The 16,141-nt window shown below is 40.8% G+C and overlaps 1 protein-coding gene across 2 annotated transcripts in view; it reads right to left on the reverse strand.

The window, feature by feature from the left end:
- Window positions 1–1,301: 1,301 nt before the first annotated feature.
- Window positions 1,302–16,141, reverse strand: part of LOC134619988 (striated muscle preferentially expressed protein kinase-like) — a 37,974-nt gene continuing 23,134 nt past the window's right edge. For both annotated transcript variants that reach the window (XM_063465834.1, XM_063465833.1), the window contains 18 exons: window positions 15,607–15,807; window positions 15,177–15,234; window positions 15,009–15,086; window positions 14,744–14,916; window positions 14,561–14,587; window positions 14,310–14,462; window positions 14,154–14,196; window positions 13,974–14,039; window positions 10,340–12,971; window positions 10,089–10,256; window positions 7,844–7,966; window positions 6,836–7,000; window positions 5,362–6,061; window positions 4,888–5,127; window positions 4,239–4,462; window positions 4,048–4,123; window positions 3,743–3,892; window positions 1,302–3,660 (listed from right to left, as the gene is read on the reverse strand). In XM_063465834.1, the coding sequence (XP_063321904.1) occupies window positions 3,423–3,660; window positions 3,743–3,892; window positions 4,048–4,123; window positions 4,239–4,462; window positions 4,888–5,127; window positions 5,362–6,061; window positions 6,836–7,000; window positions 7,844–7,966; window positions 10,089–10,256; window positions 10,340–12,971; window positions 13,974–14,039; window positions 14,154–14,196; window positions 14,310–14,462; window positions 14,561–14,587; window positions 14,744–14,916; window positions 15,009–15,086; window positions 15,177–15,234; window positions 15,607–15,807 (5,515 nt within the window). In that variant the 3' untranslated portion in view covers window positions 1,302–3,422. The remainder of the gene's footprint in view (window positions 3,661–3,742; window positions 3,893–4,047; window positions 4,124–4,238; window positions 4,463–4,887; window positions 5,128–5,361; window positions 6,062–6,835; window positions 7,001–7,843; window positions 7,967–10,088; window positions 10,257–10,339; window positions 12,972–13,973; window positions 14,040–14,153; window positions 14,197–14,309; window positions 14,463–14,560; window positions 14,588–14,743; window positions 14,917–15,008; window positions 15,087–15,176; window positions 15,235–15,606; window positions 15,808–16,141) is intronic.

Genomic DNA, 16,141 nt, shown 5'->3' on the forward strand with positions numbered 1-16,141 from the left:
AAAGTGTCTTCAGATACTTTGTAACACCTTAAATGCCGCACTAGCCGCCGGCAGATTTGCGTGTATGCTGTGTAGGTGTACCTTCGTCATGTAATGACCACTGTTTGTAAAAAAAACTTGCACAATCAAGAGCAAACCCCCCCCCCCCCCCCCTTTTTTTTTTTTTTTTTAACTTTTTGGAAGCAGCAACAACAGAAGAAACGCCCAGTTTGGGTCCCCTTGAAACTGCCTATAGACAGGGAGTGTCGCGCAAGTGTCGTCTCCGTTTTCTCCGATTCCGCGAAGAGAAGTATGTCTGACTACATATGTACAGTTTGGTCTTGCAAAATTAAAATAAAACTATTATGTTTGACCAATTTCCATTTTGAGAATTTTTTTTAAACCAGTAGAAATAAACTTAAAGTAATAGTCAACCAAACTCAAAATATGACTAAAAGAAAAAAAAAAAAAAGAAATAAAAGAATATTGTACTCATAAACAGTGTTGGGGTCATTACTCAAAGTAACATGTTATACCGTCCCGAGAACCGAGGAAAAGAATCTTCCCATTGAACTGTATTTTGTGATTCCCTCCCTCTTTGAAGGTAATAGAGGCCACCTAAACACATGAGATATCAATGGTAAGCCCAGGATGTCCTCTATTTAGTACATCAGGACTAAGTGTGGTAGCTTAAATAAGTCAAAACATAGAGACCAAAAACAAATGTCGATTACAGAGGACATAAACGAATAGGCTGGCTCTCAGGAGGATATATTACTTGTTAATTTTCTTACCTTATGTACCTTATATAATTACTTGCCACTTTTGCTCTTGTCCTTTTGTGCAGTAAAAATAAAAGTAATATTCATAGCTCCACTCCTAAAAAGTTATAGGCCACTCAAGCATTTTCCTCCTCTCTGAAATCAACTGATTGTAGTGCAGCTGCACTTAATAGCTATGCTAAACAGCCGGCTGACAGCAAGAAACTCCAGGGTAACTTTGGCATTAGTCACTTTGCTAGATGAGCGGGGTGTCCAAATCCAGGCCTCAAGGGCTAGTGCTCTACAGGTTTTAGACATCCACCTGGGGTCAACACACCTGAATCAAATGATTAATTCATTACCAGGCCTCGGGAGAACGTCAAGGCATGTTGGGGAAGTAATTTAGCCATTTAAATCAGCTGTGATGGATCAAGGATACATCTAAAGCCTGCAGGAAACTGGCCCTTGAGGCCTGGAGTTGGACACCCCTGAGTTAGGGTTCCTGAAGTGACTTGGAGATAAAACATAACATACTGCAAAATATTTAATTGACGTATATTTTTTATTATCTTTTTTACTAAATGTTGATGTCGTTCAAATATGTTAAAATATAGTGTGTACAGAATTTTATTTTTTTTTACACAAACAGTAGAAACACACCAGCCACCCATGGCTGTTCTGGGGTACCGTCTGGATTTAACGTTGTCTGATCTCTCTCGGCTGACTAAAACACTTTTGTCCTACAGTGACCACCACAGCTTGGATTATGTATGTGAATTGGTAGTGGAAAGATAACAGAATTCAGTTGACTTCAAACTGCAGTCTACTGACATCTAGTGGTGAGATTTTACACACTCTACCTTTAAAACACATACTTGGGCAAGGGATGTCAAAACCCATTGTATTTCAAGACCCACATAAACACTTTAAACTTAAATTAGTTTAAAGTGTTATGTTTGTATTTCAATACATATTTTGTGCATTTTTAATCTTGCACTGAAATATCCCTAATATTGTATTTAAAAAATAACATAAAAACTACGTAGCTCTGCAGAGTGATACTTTTCTGTTAGCATTAAAAAAAAATCATTTTAGGAATGCATATGTTGTCTTTTTTTCCAATGATGCACAATAAAATAGCCACTAAGACTTTCTTTTTTCTTGCCACCCATGTAAAACTGGCATTGTTCTTTCAATTGCAGGAAAACAAGTTAAGGAAATGAACACTTAAAAGTATGAACTCATGGCTTCAGTCATATTTGTTGTGCTCAACTGCACTCCCCAGGGGATCATCAACAAGAAGTGAATCGTTTGCATAGTTTTAAATAAAAAAAAAAAAAGCAAAAAAAACCAAACAAAGTGTAAGTGTGAACCTAAAACAGCATCCTACACATACAAGAAAAAAGTTAATATTCCCAATTGTATCAATAGTTTATTACATACCATCTCATAAAAACATTTTCAACTTTTTCCACATATAAACACCGCAAATTGGTACATTTACAAATCTTCAACCATCCAAATTCATACAAAAAAGGAACACTGTGATAGAGCAATACACAAGACGGTCTTTTATTACAAGGACGGCATGTACTGTGTGTATGTATGCATGTATAAACCTCTGCATGAAAGAATCTCTATGCATGTGCATTTGGCTATAAAGTCCAGATATTGTGATCAAATAATTACTTTGATCAAATGTGGATTAGAACCAGTGGAGACACATATACAAGTTAAACATTTTGGATGTCAACCTGATTTAGGCACTGGTGACAGGCTGATTAGGAATGAGGTAACCTGATCAGCCGTTGGGTAATACTGAAACCACAGTAATTTACCAGTGTGTGACTTCTCAGAATAAAATGTTATCTACATTAAGGACCTTTTTTCGTCGCTGTATTACAGTTAAAAGTTAAGTTTTAACCACAGAACAAGAAATTTTACTAGATATTCCTAACTCACCCTAAATCAATTCATGTTTACTGTATGACACAAACCACAAAGACACCCCTTATTTTTAGTTTTTCTTTTTTCCTTTTTTTTGTCGCCATGATGCTAGTTTCAAAAAAAGTGAGTCAAAAATGGTCATGCACACGCTCACACAGGCGCGCGAACACTCACACATACGCACATGCAAATAAATTAACATGGAAAAAAGTAAACAATTTCCAAATGACAAAAAAAGAAAAAAGAAAAAAAAGAAAACCAAACCCAAAACATCTTTTTGGTTGGGTTTTAAAATGTGTGGCTAAATGCAAAAAATACATAAGATAGCAGCTTAAATCATGGTACATTCACATGAGTTGTTTACTACTACTAAACTTAGTGGCATAAACAAGGTAAAAGTATTCATGGTACACATGTTCCAGGCTGATCGTGCAGAGTGGAGACCGAGGCTAAACTGAATATTAATGTGCAATTTCGGAAACCACAATGTGACTGAGAAACTGTGCAATCAAAGAAAAGAAATCCCGTGTCCTTCCTGTGAATTAGCAGTTTGCACGTCGTGGATTCACATCACAGCGGTCGGCTTCTCCTTCACTGGGATTTTCTTTGACGTAAGAATCCCGCTGTTGTTGAATCGAGGCTGTCTGCCTCTGTTACAGCGGTGGTTCACGGAGGACGTATTAAGATGCAACAAGCTCCGATTTTTTATTTCAGTGTGGCTTCTTTACTGTCACCTCACTTTGGGCTGGGAACATGCAGAGAAGTCCCAGATGCCGGGGACTGAGGGGAGCTCTGGTAGGTCCGCAACAGCACTTTGTGCTTGGTGGCTTCCTCTGTGCGACGGCTTTGTTGTTCCACCAGGAACTCTTTAAGTCGGCTGGAGGCGAAGGTGAGAGTCTGTCTCCTGAGCTTCATCAGGTAGGAGTCCTGCAGCCAGGCATGCGTGAAGCAATCTTTTGTAGTCGGGCGGGCCCTAAAAAACATATTAGGTAGCATTTGATATTGTTCTTGTTTAAAAAAAAACTTATAATCAACTTTTTTAAAATGGTAATCACCATGGGTAACTGCTCAACATCTTCTTGAGAAATGCAGAGGCACTTTGAGACACATTTGGGTACAGTTTCGTTGGGTCAAACCTGGCCATCAGGATTTTGGATTCAACATGTTGAGGGTCCTTATCTTCAAAGGGGAGGTGACCACTAAGCCTGGTTGAAGAGACACAGAAAAAATAAACAGTCAGGTTGCTTATTCCAAAATGTAAATATGCAAAACATCGTATTGGTTTGACTGAATTGAAATACAATTCATCCTATTCACTCTGGCGTTAAGGGTAAAGGTCATTAGTAAAAACAAAACTTACATAATGTAGGTGACAATGCCAACAGTCCAAATATCTGCAGGAGGACCAACCACTTCGCCTTTCACCATCTCAGGAGCTTGGATCACATTGATCAGTCGATGAAAGTTTAGAAAAGCAAAAGATTTTCAGCTTTAATAGAAAATCCTTCCATCGAAAATATTAAGCATGATCCTGCATATCTTAATCCTTACCCATGTACTCCAGCGTTCCTGGTCCTGATTCCTGCTGCTTGAGGCTGAGGGGGTTGAAGGTCTGCGCGCTCCCAAAGTCCACAATCTTGATGGCGTTGAGGTTGGTCACCATGATGTTGTCAGGCTTGAGGTCCAGATGGAGGATGCGACGGTTGTGGAGGTACTCGACCCCCTGGAGAATCTGGACCAGGTATCCCACCACATCGTCTTCAGAGTAACGAAACCTTTTTGTCAGTGAAAGAGGAGGTTCACATGCGATTATAGGACACAGACAGGGAGAGTTCGAGCAGCATATCCTGAATAAATTAATGCTAATTTAAATTTAAAGTGTTGAGAGATTGATGAAAGACTGATTCACTGCCAGCCTACATCACCTGAGAGCTCAGCTGATACGCTTTTATGCAACCAATCTCATTTAGGGCATATTTATTTTATATCTTCAAGCCACTTTGCAACCCACTCCACTCCTAGCTTATCTCTGCTGCCCCCGAATACAGCCATGGTGTGAAATACAACTTAAAGCAGAATCAAATAACAACCTCCTTTTCAACCTTAATGACTCCAAGTAAGAATCTTCTTTTCAGACTCCTGCTATGCAAGTCTGTCTGAGTTTGTGTGTCAGTGTGAGTCAACATATCCACCATCCTACCTGTCTATTAGGCTGTATAGCAGCTCTTTGCCAGTGCAGTACTCTGCCACCAGCACCAGGTAGCGTGGTGTGATGTAGGCTTCGTGGAGACCCATGACTTTTTCATTGTGAAGAGATTTCAGGATTTCGTACTCCTTCAGGATCTCCTGCTTGTTCTCTTGAATGTAGGGAATGATCTTTGCCATGTAGATTTTACCCGTCGCATTCTCTCTGCACTCTCGGACGACTCCAAACCGACCCCTGCCAATAATAAGTCCTGATTACTTTGCACAACGCAAATAAAAGCTTGACCATGTGGATATTTTTTTTTTCAAGTTATAACTTTCAGAGTAACGTCAAACAGATATAAATTTAACAGTAGTCTCAACATCTCTTTGGTTCACCAGCTTCTGAATTTCTTGTTATTCTAACTCTGATGTGTTTTTTTTGCAAGATTTATGTCTTTTCCCCCCAAAAGGACAATATCTATCTCACCTCGCTTTCTCATCTAGGAAAGTGTACGGTTTCTGTGGAACTCCCTGTCGTAGAGCAGTAGAGGGTGTAGCGCGTCCCGATGGGGTGCCTCTGACGGGGGTACTGGCTCCATCACCAATGGGACTCAAGCTGGAGGTCTGTAGTACTTGTGGGGTAAAGGACACCGGAGTCGGGGCCACACGAGCTGAAGCAGTGATTGTGGGGACATATGTGGGTACTGAGGCCACGGCTGGTTTTGTGGGGGTTGAAGGCGGGGTTACGAGAGAAGGTGGGGGTAATACAGCTGCAGTCTGTGTCATAGGAGTCACCACATTTACTGGACTCTGAGGTTTGGGGAGGACAAAGGGAGAGGTTGCTTTGGAGGTGGTTGATGAAGGGAGAGTGGGGCTTATTTTTTGTGTGTCATCCACTGTTGCACCTGCAGATGGCAACGAAAGGTTTGTTGAAGGGCCGGAAGGCAAGGAGGTTAGAGGGGTAGGCGTCACCACAATTTTAGATGATGGAGAAGCAGGTTCAAGAGAGGATGCATCAGTGAGGGCTTCATGTTTTGGAGTAGAGGAAGTGGAGGTGGAGACCGTTGATCGGGGAACGCTATTTTGGACTGGTTTGTGCGAAGGGAATGTCACCGAGGAGGTAATCACAGGCGTAGGTGGGGTTGGGGCTGTCTTTACAACAGCAACGGTAGGTGAAGCTCCTCCAACTGTGAAAATAGAGTGACAGATTAAATACATCAATTATTTACTCAGTATATTAGCTGCTTTTAGCAAACTACAGTTTTTAAACATGTTGTTTGTTGCGTAGCTTTCTTACATTTGTTTGTGTTTGGTTTGAGACAATGTACATGGTCTGGATGCTTTTCATACTATGTCGTGGCACTACCAGTTAATGAAAATGCAGGATTTTCATGATTTTTTTATAGACTGTATATAAAAATGGAAGGAGCTGCCACAAGTTAGCATTTTGACTCTCAAAGTCTTGCTTAGTTTTAAACCAGATATTATAGAAAAGACTGGATCTGACTAAAAAGCATCGGATATTGATCCTAGGGTAGCATCTTGTCAGGTCTAAAATCAAGATAAAGACCCCCCAAAGAACCCCCAAAAATCAGACAACTACCTTTGAGCAAGTACTTGGTGATGGTGGAAAGGAAAAACTCCCTTTTAACAGGTAGAAACCTCCAGCACAAACAGACTCAGGGACAGCTACGTGGCAATTAAGTCCATTAACCCATTAACAAAGAGTCATACATCAAGTATGGTCATTAATATGGTCATTAAAAAGAGAAGGGGTTTCCCTCTGCTGGCTATTGGAGGGAATGCAGTTCACTTGTAAGACCTTACTAATATTGTGACACACGATGGGATTTAATCCATAGCTTGTGCTTTGGTGTGATGCTTTTAGAACAGTTTTGTTTTTCTAGCTCTGTGCAGCTTTTTGTCCATGTATGTTCACTCTTTAACAGGCAGTATTATACCTGTGGGCGCCAAGCTAACTGGGCTAGAACAGTTGCTATACGGCCCCTGTCCGGCCTTGTTCACACAGGCCACGCGGAACTTGAAGGTGCCACCTGGTGGCAGGTCTGTGACATTGTAGTAGCAGTCGGCAATTCCAGTGGCTACAGTTAACCAGTTCGAATCACCTGCAGGATGGAAAGGAAATAAAGAGTATAAGATGTTGCTGTAAGGTGATATGAAACTAAATACTGAATTTTGATTGGTATTTATTTAATTTTACATATTGTACGAATGATTCTAGGTATAAAAATGCTTGGTTTATTATTAGAAAACAAAGGTGAATACATTAATGCAACATTTTTCTATTTTGTCGCTCTTTGAACGGAAAAACAACCAAAGAAAAAAGTAGTTTAATTAATATAACACCAGATGGCAGCATTGATCAACACATAAAGTAGTGATTTTGTGAATAAGAAGCCTGTGTTCAGTTTGCCTCCTGAAAAATAATCTGTCATTACATCTCATTTTCTGTACAAGCACGGCGAATCAGACCTGAATTAAAATGTAAATTAGGTAGTGGCACAGTGTTTTGTGAGAACGTACATTAATTCTGCCTGCCAAAGATTACTTTCTTTTTTTGATCAATGATCAGTTAAAAATTCAGAATCTACTCCCGTCTTCATCTGCCAAATGATGATTCATTGGCCATAATGAAAAAAAATTCTGACACGCAGCTCTGGTACACTCACTATTCCCTCGTGGACTGAGTCACTTTCTCCATCTAAATGGTGTCTGTAGATTTGCAAACTATCATCTCTGGAGAATTCTCCTCACTGGGTTAAAAACCTTACAAAAGTTACCTCTTAGGAACTTAAAACGTAGAGTTAAATTATTTTATCCTGATGTGAAAGGCCATAATGACACAGTACACAAAGGGAATTTTTTTTAAAACAAACAATGTGAACAAAGTGAACAATGATCTCCTCTAATCAGAAGTATTTATAGAATAATATAGAATAATAACTCACCCTCTGTTTTTCTTTCCAGAATGTAGCTGCATGGAGATTTTGTCTCAGATGGCTTCCAAAGCACCAGGGCTGTGTTGTTATAAGTCTGAGGAACTTCAGGGGTCCCTGGTCGTTTGGGGACACCTTCATTGGATGAAGATAAAAAAAAGAGTTGGAATTTAAGGAAAGAGAAAAACAACAAGTAATGTAAGTATACACTGTAAGGACTGCCAATTATCTTAGTAAGGATTCACAAATACCTACACATAAGAAATTGCAGGGAAATCTATTTGTGTTTAAAAGAAAAAAAAATAGTGACCAATAAACTGGATTTTTAAATCACCAAATATCGGTATCAGTCTTACAAATCGTATATCAGCAGGCAGCACCAACAGACTAATGAACTGAGATGAACTGAACTAACTAAAGAAATGAGCCTTTCAAGCACTCAAAGTGGGCAATGTTGAAACTACATGGGAGGCATAAGCAAGAATAATATTCTGGGGCCTTTACAGTAAATATTCTTACTTACTTACCAAATATCAGTTTTAAGCTACCATATTTCTATAGATATATCATTTTACTACCTAAACTGTTATTGTTTTGTTCCCTAACTATAGTAGCTTGCAAATAAATAGCTACCATTAGCTTTTAATAGCTAAATATACATAGAGTGCTAAAATCCTAACGTGATATTGAAAAGTTGATGGTTTTAGCCAGCTAAAGGCATATTGCATATTGCATGACTTCCAGTGGACTTGGATTTTGGAGTATGTCACATTGTCTCTACAGAAGCCTTTTTGGTGGCCAGACTATAGGACTAGCATCACTTGCTGCACGTGGGAAAAAATATTTTTAACTAGCACAGCTACTCTTAAAAATTACACTCTTAGGAAGGCATTGTTGGTGATCATTTTAATTCCATATAGCAAGACACATGATTTCACAGGTCTGATCCCAATAGGCTCTTTTAGTTGTTTGTGGTTTTACAAGTTTGTGAGCTTAGTCTTATTTGTCTGAATAAATATATGTGAGCAACTTTCAGTTGTGTTCAAACCTTGATAAAAGGTGCTACCTGGTGCTAACAGTGCTAATCCTTGGTGTTATTGCTGTTCGATTATTAATCATCGCTCACGGGTGGGTGTTTTTTTATTGCACTTTACTGCCTTTTGTGTTTGATATTCAATGCTAAAATGTTTTCATGTTCGATTATTGTTACTTTCTTTTTCTATAAAGTGCAGATTTCCTCTGCCATGTTTAATCTTCATCATGGTTGTTGTTTAGTTTATATTAGATTTATGTTACAGATCTGATCACTGACTTATATGAAAATATAAAACAATTCAATTTAATGTTTGAGTTGCAATAAAATGAAACCAAACATGACAGGATAATTTGGTGCTCTATTTTCACAAAACATTTCCTATTACGATGGCCCACTAGCAAGACAATGGAAGGGAGATAAGCTGTCTCAAGTAATACTACACGGCCAAATCTGTAGGAAAACATTCAAAAGCAATCGACTGCACCTGACATCTGAGAAATATACTTTCCACCGAAGCCCCAAAAGTCTCATTTTTTCTGTTGCATTTGTAAGCAGACTGCTGCTCTGAATATAGCCTCTTTGTGCAAAGGCATGATTGAAGTTTAGAGTATGCCCTGCCCCAGTTGGTTTTGATCATCATGTACAAAACTGCAGGGAATACGGTATCATTTACTTTTAATAGGTGATAATTATGAGAAAATCTCAAAAATCCATTAAGTTAATCTACTGTAAAATGAATCCATTGGCAGTAATGTTCATTTTAGTGTTATTATTCATACCATTCTCAGTGCAATTAAAATTCAATAATGTAAAATGCATCACATTATGAAAATTACTGCATGTCTGACAGGAAAATGAGCAGCTCTTCCTCTGTGAAGAGTGCTAAGTTCATGTTCTGCTGCTGCTGCAATGTATGGGGCTGGAAATGGTGTACTGGAAAACTGCAGTTCCTCAAATGACCACTTGAGGCACTGCTCCAAAAGTAAGATCCCCATACACTACCGTCTAAAAATGTTCACCTTTACAACTTCTGCAACTCCTAATCAATATATTTAACAGACTGGTACAAAACACATTTTTAGTCTTTATTGCTAACGTCCCCACTCATGCCAATTGCGGGAGAGGGTGGAGAAATATTTGTATTTTTTCCATTCTATAAAACAAAAATTAAGCTAAAACCTAAATAGTTATGGAAGGTTATGGAATAGATAAGTGACTTACAAGCTATGGAAAGAGTACAGGAGGTAGTAATAGTGGCTATGGGGTTGGAAGCTACACATTCGTAAACCCCGGCGTCCTTATAGGTGGACTTTCTGATCATTAGAAGCTGTCTTCCATCTGGGTGGGAGATTAGGTTGACTCTGTCATCCACCTCCAGTGGTTTCCGATCTAGAATACACAAAAGCATTAACGAATTATCTGCACTATTTACATTACTTTGATAATTCTATCACTGCTGGAAGTAAAGCTACCTTTCATCCATGTAATTTGTGGTTGTGGGCTACCAGCTGGAAGGCAGCTAAGAGTGACAGGTTCCCCCTCCAGCAGGACGTGGTCTTTCAATTTGATGTGAAACACTGGAGCAAAATCTGAAGCAGAGCGAACAAACTGTTGGCTTTTTGCCTCTTCTTTGGGGATGCTTGAGGGCAAATCAGATTGGGAAGGCGTTTTGTCTTTCTTGCCCCTTGTCAAACCCCACCTGTCCCACCGTGACCTTCTCTCGCTCTCAGAATGGATGCTAGAAGTGGATTCAACTGATTCCTTAGACCCTGAGGTGCCAGTTTGTTTTGCTAGCTGATTCTCAGGGATGCCCATTCCTTTGAGTCCGCGGCCCTCAGACTGAGAGTGACGGTGGCGGGTAAACAGGGGTGTGCGCTTTCCCTCTGAATCTCCTTTTCTCTCTTCAGACTGACTGCGTATTTTTGCGGATATTCCTGCCACTTTGTTCTCAAACCTCTGTTTCATTGCCAGGACAGGAGAGTCTGTGACCTTGTTTAAATCCCTTTGAGCCAGCTCCTTCTCTGTGTCTTTATTGTTCCTTTCCTCTGACTGAGTCCTTAGTTTGGCAGAGATTCCTGCCACTTTGGACTCAAACTTACGCCTCATGGCAGATACAGACGACTCCTCAGCTTTTCCTCGCTCCCTGTCATCCACATTCTTCTGTGTCCCTCCACCATTCAGTTCCTTTGTATCCAAAGACTTACTGCGACCAACAGCCCAAGACACTCTCTTGTTTTTAGCCGTTTCCTGCACATTGGATTGCTTATCTTCTTGTGATTTCTGAACCTTCTTCTCAGTGGATGGTGACCTCTTGGCCCGCAAGGAAAACCTTCCAATTAAACCAAGGCCTGTTTCTTGGTCATCTCTTCTTAAATCTTGAACAGATTTCGATTTCTCCTTTAGTCCTGACGATACCATTTCTAGAGGCGCCCCTCTTGGTGCAGGCCTATAAATCTCTTCAGCCCCCTCATTTGCTTTTCTACTTAATACAGGCGATTTCTCCTCCGATTTGTTTCTGGTGAGTTTTTTGAGGCCGCGGGTCAAAGACGATTCTCGCTTTTTAAACCTCGCTTCAAAGAGCTCCTCTGAGTCAATGTCTTTGATGTCTGTTCTGAGAATAAGCTGGCGAGGGATGGAAGGAAGGTCTGGGTTTGATGAAGAAGAGTCAGAACCTGGAGATCGCTCAGGTGTTGCTACTTTGGCAAATACTGCTGGATGTTCCGGTGATGAAGATGCATCTGCAGACTTTGTTTTGGCTATAGTAGAAGGATCCTTGGATTGGGGTTTGTCAGATGTTTGAGACTGCCCTGCAGATGATGCTTCTTCACTACTCTGTGACATTTCCTTGTCTTTCACTTTCTGCTTGCTAATATGTAATGCCTGGTTTTCTTTCCTCTCCTCTTCATCATCCTCCTCCTCTATTATTATTATAGGAGTAATAACAGAAGGAGATGCATAATCACATTCTGCTTTGTCTGCCCCTTCTATTTGGGACTTGGTCCTTTTTGCTTTCATCCCTTCTTCCTCACCAAGTCCGCTCATATGTTTTTCCTGTTGGTCTGGTCTTCCCTGTGCTGTGGTTGAGGCAGACTCCGCTTTTGTATCTTCTGTTAGTGCAGACATCGAGGTTGCCTCCTGGAGCTTCTTCCCTACTATGCTAGAACTACCCACAGATGGTATCTCTAAGGGGGCTCCAAACCTTCGGTGCAGGGGCATGGGCTCAGAATCCCCCTGAGTGAAAGAGGTACTTTTGCGAAAAACTTTGGTCTTTGGCGTGTCTTCTCCTGGACTCTCAGAGGAAGCTGCTCTGACGAGTGTTGACGGCCCAGTTCGTGATCTCCTCAAATTCCGATCAAGGGATCCTGTTTGCCTCTCATCTTCGATGCCGAGTGTTTCAAAAAGGGGTCCTCGAAGGCCACTCATATTTTTGTCCACATTTCCTCCCCTGAGCAGCCGTTGTCTCATCAGTTCTAGTTTTAGGGCGTAATCTTCCTGGCTTAACTTTGTAGCCCCAGGGCTTGGACTGCGATTGGGTAGTTCCATGGAAACAGCCTTTTTCAAACTCTTGTTTCTTTCTTCTGATTCCTTTTCTGCACTTTCTTCTTCTGGGTCAATGTGGAGAAGCAGCGCTGAATCGGCAGAACTCCCCCTCCTCATTGTAGACCGCCTGGCTTTTGTCTGGGATTCGTCTGACTCCACACTTGATCCTTTTTTCAAGGGAGCTCGTTTTATATTTTCTGTTTGCTCCTCATTTGGGGTTATGTCTTCATCTTTTATGCATTTAGTAGCCCCTCCTCTATTATTTGCACCTATGCTTTCCTTTTTCCTTGTCCCATCTGCAACGAAACCATGCCGTCCCGTGACATCTTCATCCCCCGGGATCTCATTGAGGGAGACCCTGGAACCTGAGAAAACCATGGACAGTGGCATAGGAATAAAGGGAAGCTCATCCACATCTGCATCTGAATCAGACGAAGAGGAGGGTGGCGGGGAGCCTTCTTTTAAATGTCGGGCCACAGCAATGGAGACATGGCTGCTTGAGTCATCTAGGAGCTCAGGGATGGACCGCATCACCATTTTGGATTTATAGCTGATGAGGGAACGCTGAAATAGTTAGCAGAGGATTTTGTGGGATTAGTCTCTGATCTAAGTACGCCCCCGTTTCCAAAACTCTGTATAAAGTGTGAATAAAAACAGAGTGCAAATAATTTAACCACTTATTTAACTGCAAACCAAAGAGTGACATCAAAGACTCTAAAAGCCTCAGGTTGCATGTTAAATGGTAAAGTAATGAGAGTACAATTAGAAAAAAGTGAACAAGTATCGCTTTTTTGGAAGGGCTGCCAGGAGAAAACCTCTTCTCTCTCAAAAGAACATGACAGCATGGTTTAGGTTTGTAAAGCTGCATCTGAACAAACCCCAAGACTTCAGGAACAATGTCATTTGGATAGACAAGCCCAAAGTGGAGATGTTTGTCCATAAAGCACAGCATCATGTTTGGAGAAAACCAGACACAGCACATAAGCACAAGACCCCAAAACAAGGGTAATGATCTTGTTGTGGCTTGTTTTGCAGCCACAGGATTTCAGCACCTTGCTATCAGTGAGTCGACTATGAACTCCTCTTTATACCAAAGTATCTATAGTCAGATGAGAGGACATCTGTATGACATTTAATGATTGCACCAAACTGGGTAACCTGATATCACAGCAAAACATGTAAAAGACACACCAGTCCACCGTATCCATTTCATGCTTTATGTGAAACTCTAGAAATGTCACAGGATGTACTTTCTTTTTACCATCACTATAAGTGGTTTCAAAAACAAATGTAATAATAGTGAAGTAATCATAGTTCGTTTTCATGAATTAAATTGAGCCTAATCTTCCAGAAGGAAATCTAGATTTTTTTAATGCACTTAAAAAGCATGGTAGATTAAGGACTACTTTCAATAATAATAATAATAATAAAATGAATTGCTCTAGTTTTAAAAAGGTGTTTTATTCAAAGACAAGCCTCAATCCCTCAGCAGGAACCAGCCTGTGGTGTCTTTATGCATTTCACCCTGATTTCCAAATGCTAAATGAACGTTTTGTCGTCTGTTACCTGCCATCGCCTTCGAGCCAAAACTTGTTTTAGCATAGCTGTGCTGATGCTTTTGTTTGTTGGTGACTGCAAGACAAAACAATAGGTGGGGGGCACCATTAACATTAGCAGAGATATAAGTACACCTCATGAATCAGTGACACAGTGGGCAGGATGGTAGATGTTCCAGTGATAGCTCACCTTGAACCAAGGATGACGAAGGCACTCGATGGCATTTGGCCTCCTAGGTTTGGAACACAGTTACAGTTCAGACATGTTTAATCTGTGAACTGTAGCACAGTTGCTTCATATACAGTACTTTTATGGTACAAAACTAAGAGGCATCAAAATGCTTACAGTCTGTCCACCACCAAAAGCTTGATGACAAATCCTTTTGCTTCTTTGCAGAGGTCAGAAAACATGCTCTCCTCAAACGCCACATTGTAGTTCCTGATGTTTAAAGCAGTGGCTTTGTCGTTCTCGCCCGCAAAAGGTGACACGCCAGTCAGGCTAAAGTAAAAAAAGAACAGGTGTTTTATTTAGCAAAATGTCAGATTGACTGATTGGGTTTAAATACACACATGCTGTGAAGAAGAAAAAAAACGTACCAGAGGTAAGTGATGACACCAACAGGCCTGTGGGAGAGCAGGACAGATACGTGACTTGGAATTTGAAGAGCAACATAAAAGCACAGATAACACAGAAATTTGATGGACTTGCAGATAACTGTGTGTGTATATAGTGCCTGCTGTGCCTAGTCACTTCTCCATGCCAGAGAACAGGTGGCTGACCATATGTCTGTTGCTGTGGAAACTGGAGTTTGGTTAACAATCTCTGGAGCGACATATTCTGGCGTGCCGTATTTGCAGTAGTGCTCCTCTGAAGTCTCCAATTTAATGGCATTCCCGAAGTCGCAAATGCGGATCTGATCACTCCCTGGACTTGCCATCAAAATATTTTCTGGCTAGAGGGGATGTGTACAAAAACAACAACATTAGGAACTCATAAAAGGTCAAACAAATCTGATACAGTGCTTGTGGTGGGACAGATGGATACCTTTATGTCGAGGTGAGCTATATTTTTTTGGTTGAGATAGCGAAGACCCTCCAAAACCTGCTGAACACTGCTGCGGATCTGTAGCATGAAACACAACAGGAGTGAATCCTAAAAGGCGCGTTACATAATGAAAGCGCAGTGCAGTGCAGTCAGCAGAAACACACAAACCTGCAGTTCCATGACTGTTGTTTTCTTGGCCATTCTTTCCAGCAACTCCTCGTGACATCTTTGTACAAGAGTTAAGAAAAAAGAAAAACAAAGCTGCTGCTGCTGCAGCTACTTGATTGCATAGTCCAACTGGTAGGTGCATGAGAAATGAATTATAAATGAGCAAAACTCCCCCACACTCTATCTCTTGCTAATTCCTCTCAGCAGCGATGAGTCAGAGAGAAAAAGCTCGGCTGCTTCATTCATGCCTCCGGGGGGTACGGGGGGACGTTAGGATTAATGCTGTGCATCTTGTACTTGAGATGCATTTAAGTGCACTTTTGTTTGACAATGCAGAAGATAAAATGTGAATCGGAGATGCAGGAGGAAAAAACATTTTTCTGTAAAATGTAGATTACAAATTTCACTGTATGTTCTAGTGAAAGGATACAAATCTGTGATAAGCACCACCACGTTCTTCTTCTCAAAGGCGTCATGGAAGTAGAGAATCCTCTCGTTATCCAGCTCAGACAGAAGCTCCATCTCTCTGAGAGCCAAGGCTTTCCTCTTTCCGCGAGCAGAAATGAATTTGGCAGCAGACTCGGTCTTTCCGTTCTTGCGAGTTACTCTCTTCACATAGGAGTAGGCCCCCCTGCACCCACAAACACAAAGTGATGACATTATTGGTTTTGTACATGCCAGCCGTGTTGGGTTTTTTTATCCATTTGTTTTCAAGACTGATTTCTCTTTGATAGAAGTAAGAAATTACAAGTTATAAATATAAATGTTAATATTATTATTATTATTATGACAGTAATTAAGGGCCACATTGACTAAGCAGGGCAAAATTGCACTGAGCACAATCCTTTGGTCACTTTGTGCACTTAAATATTCTCCTCACTGTACTATGTGCCTAGTGAAATATGGGTCAGTTGCAAAACTTCCCAGTTGCCACCTCTACCATGCGATCCTGTCATTGCGCTCTC

This window comes from Pelmatolapia mariae, linkage group LG23 (genome assembly GCF_036321145.2).
Source record: "Pelmatolapia mariae isolate MD_Pm_ZW linkage group LG23, Pm_UMD_F_2, whole genome shotgun sequence".
NCBI classification, from domain to species: Eukaryota; Metazoa; Chordata; class Actinopteri; order Cichliformes; family Cichlidae; genus Pelmatolapia; species Pelmatolapia mariae.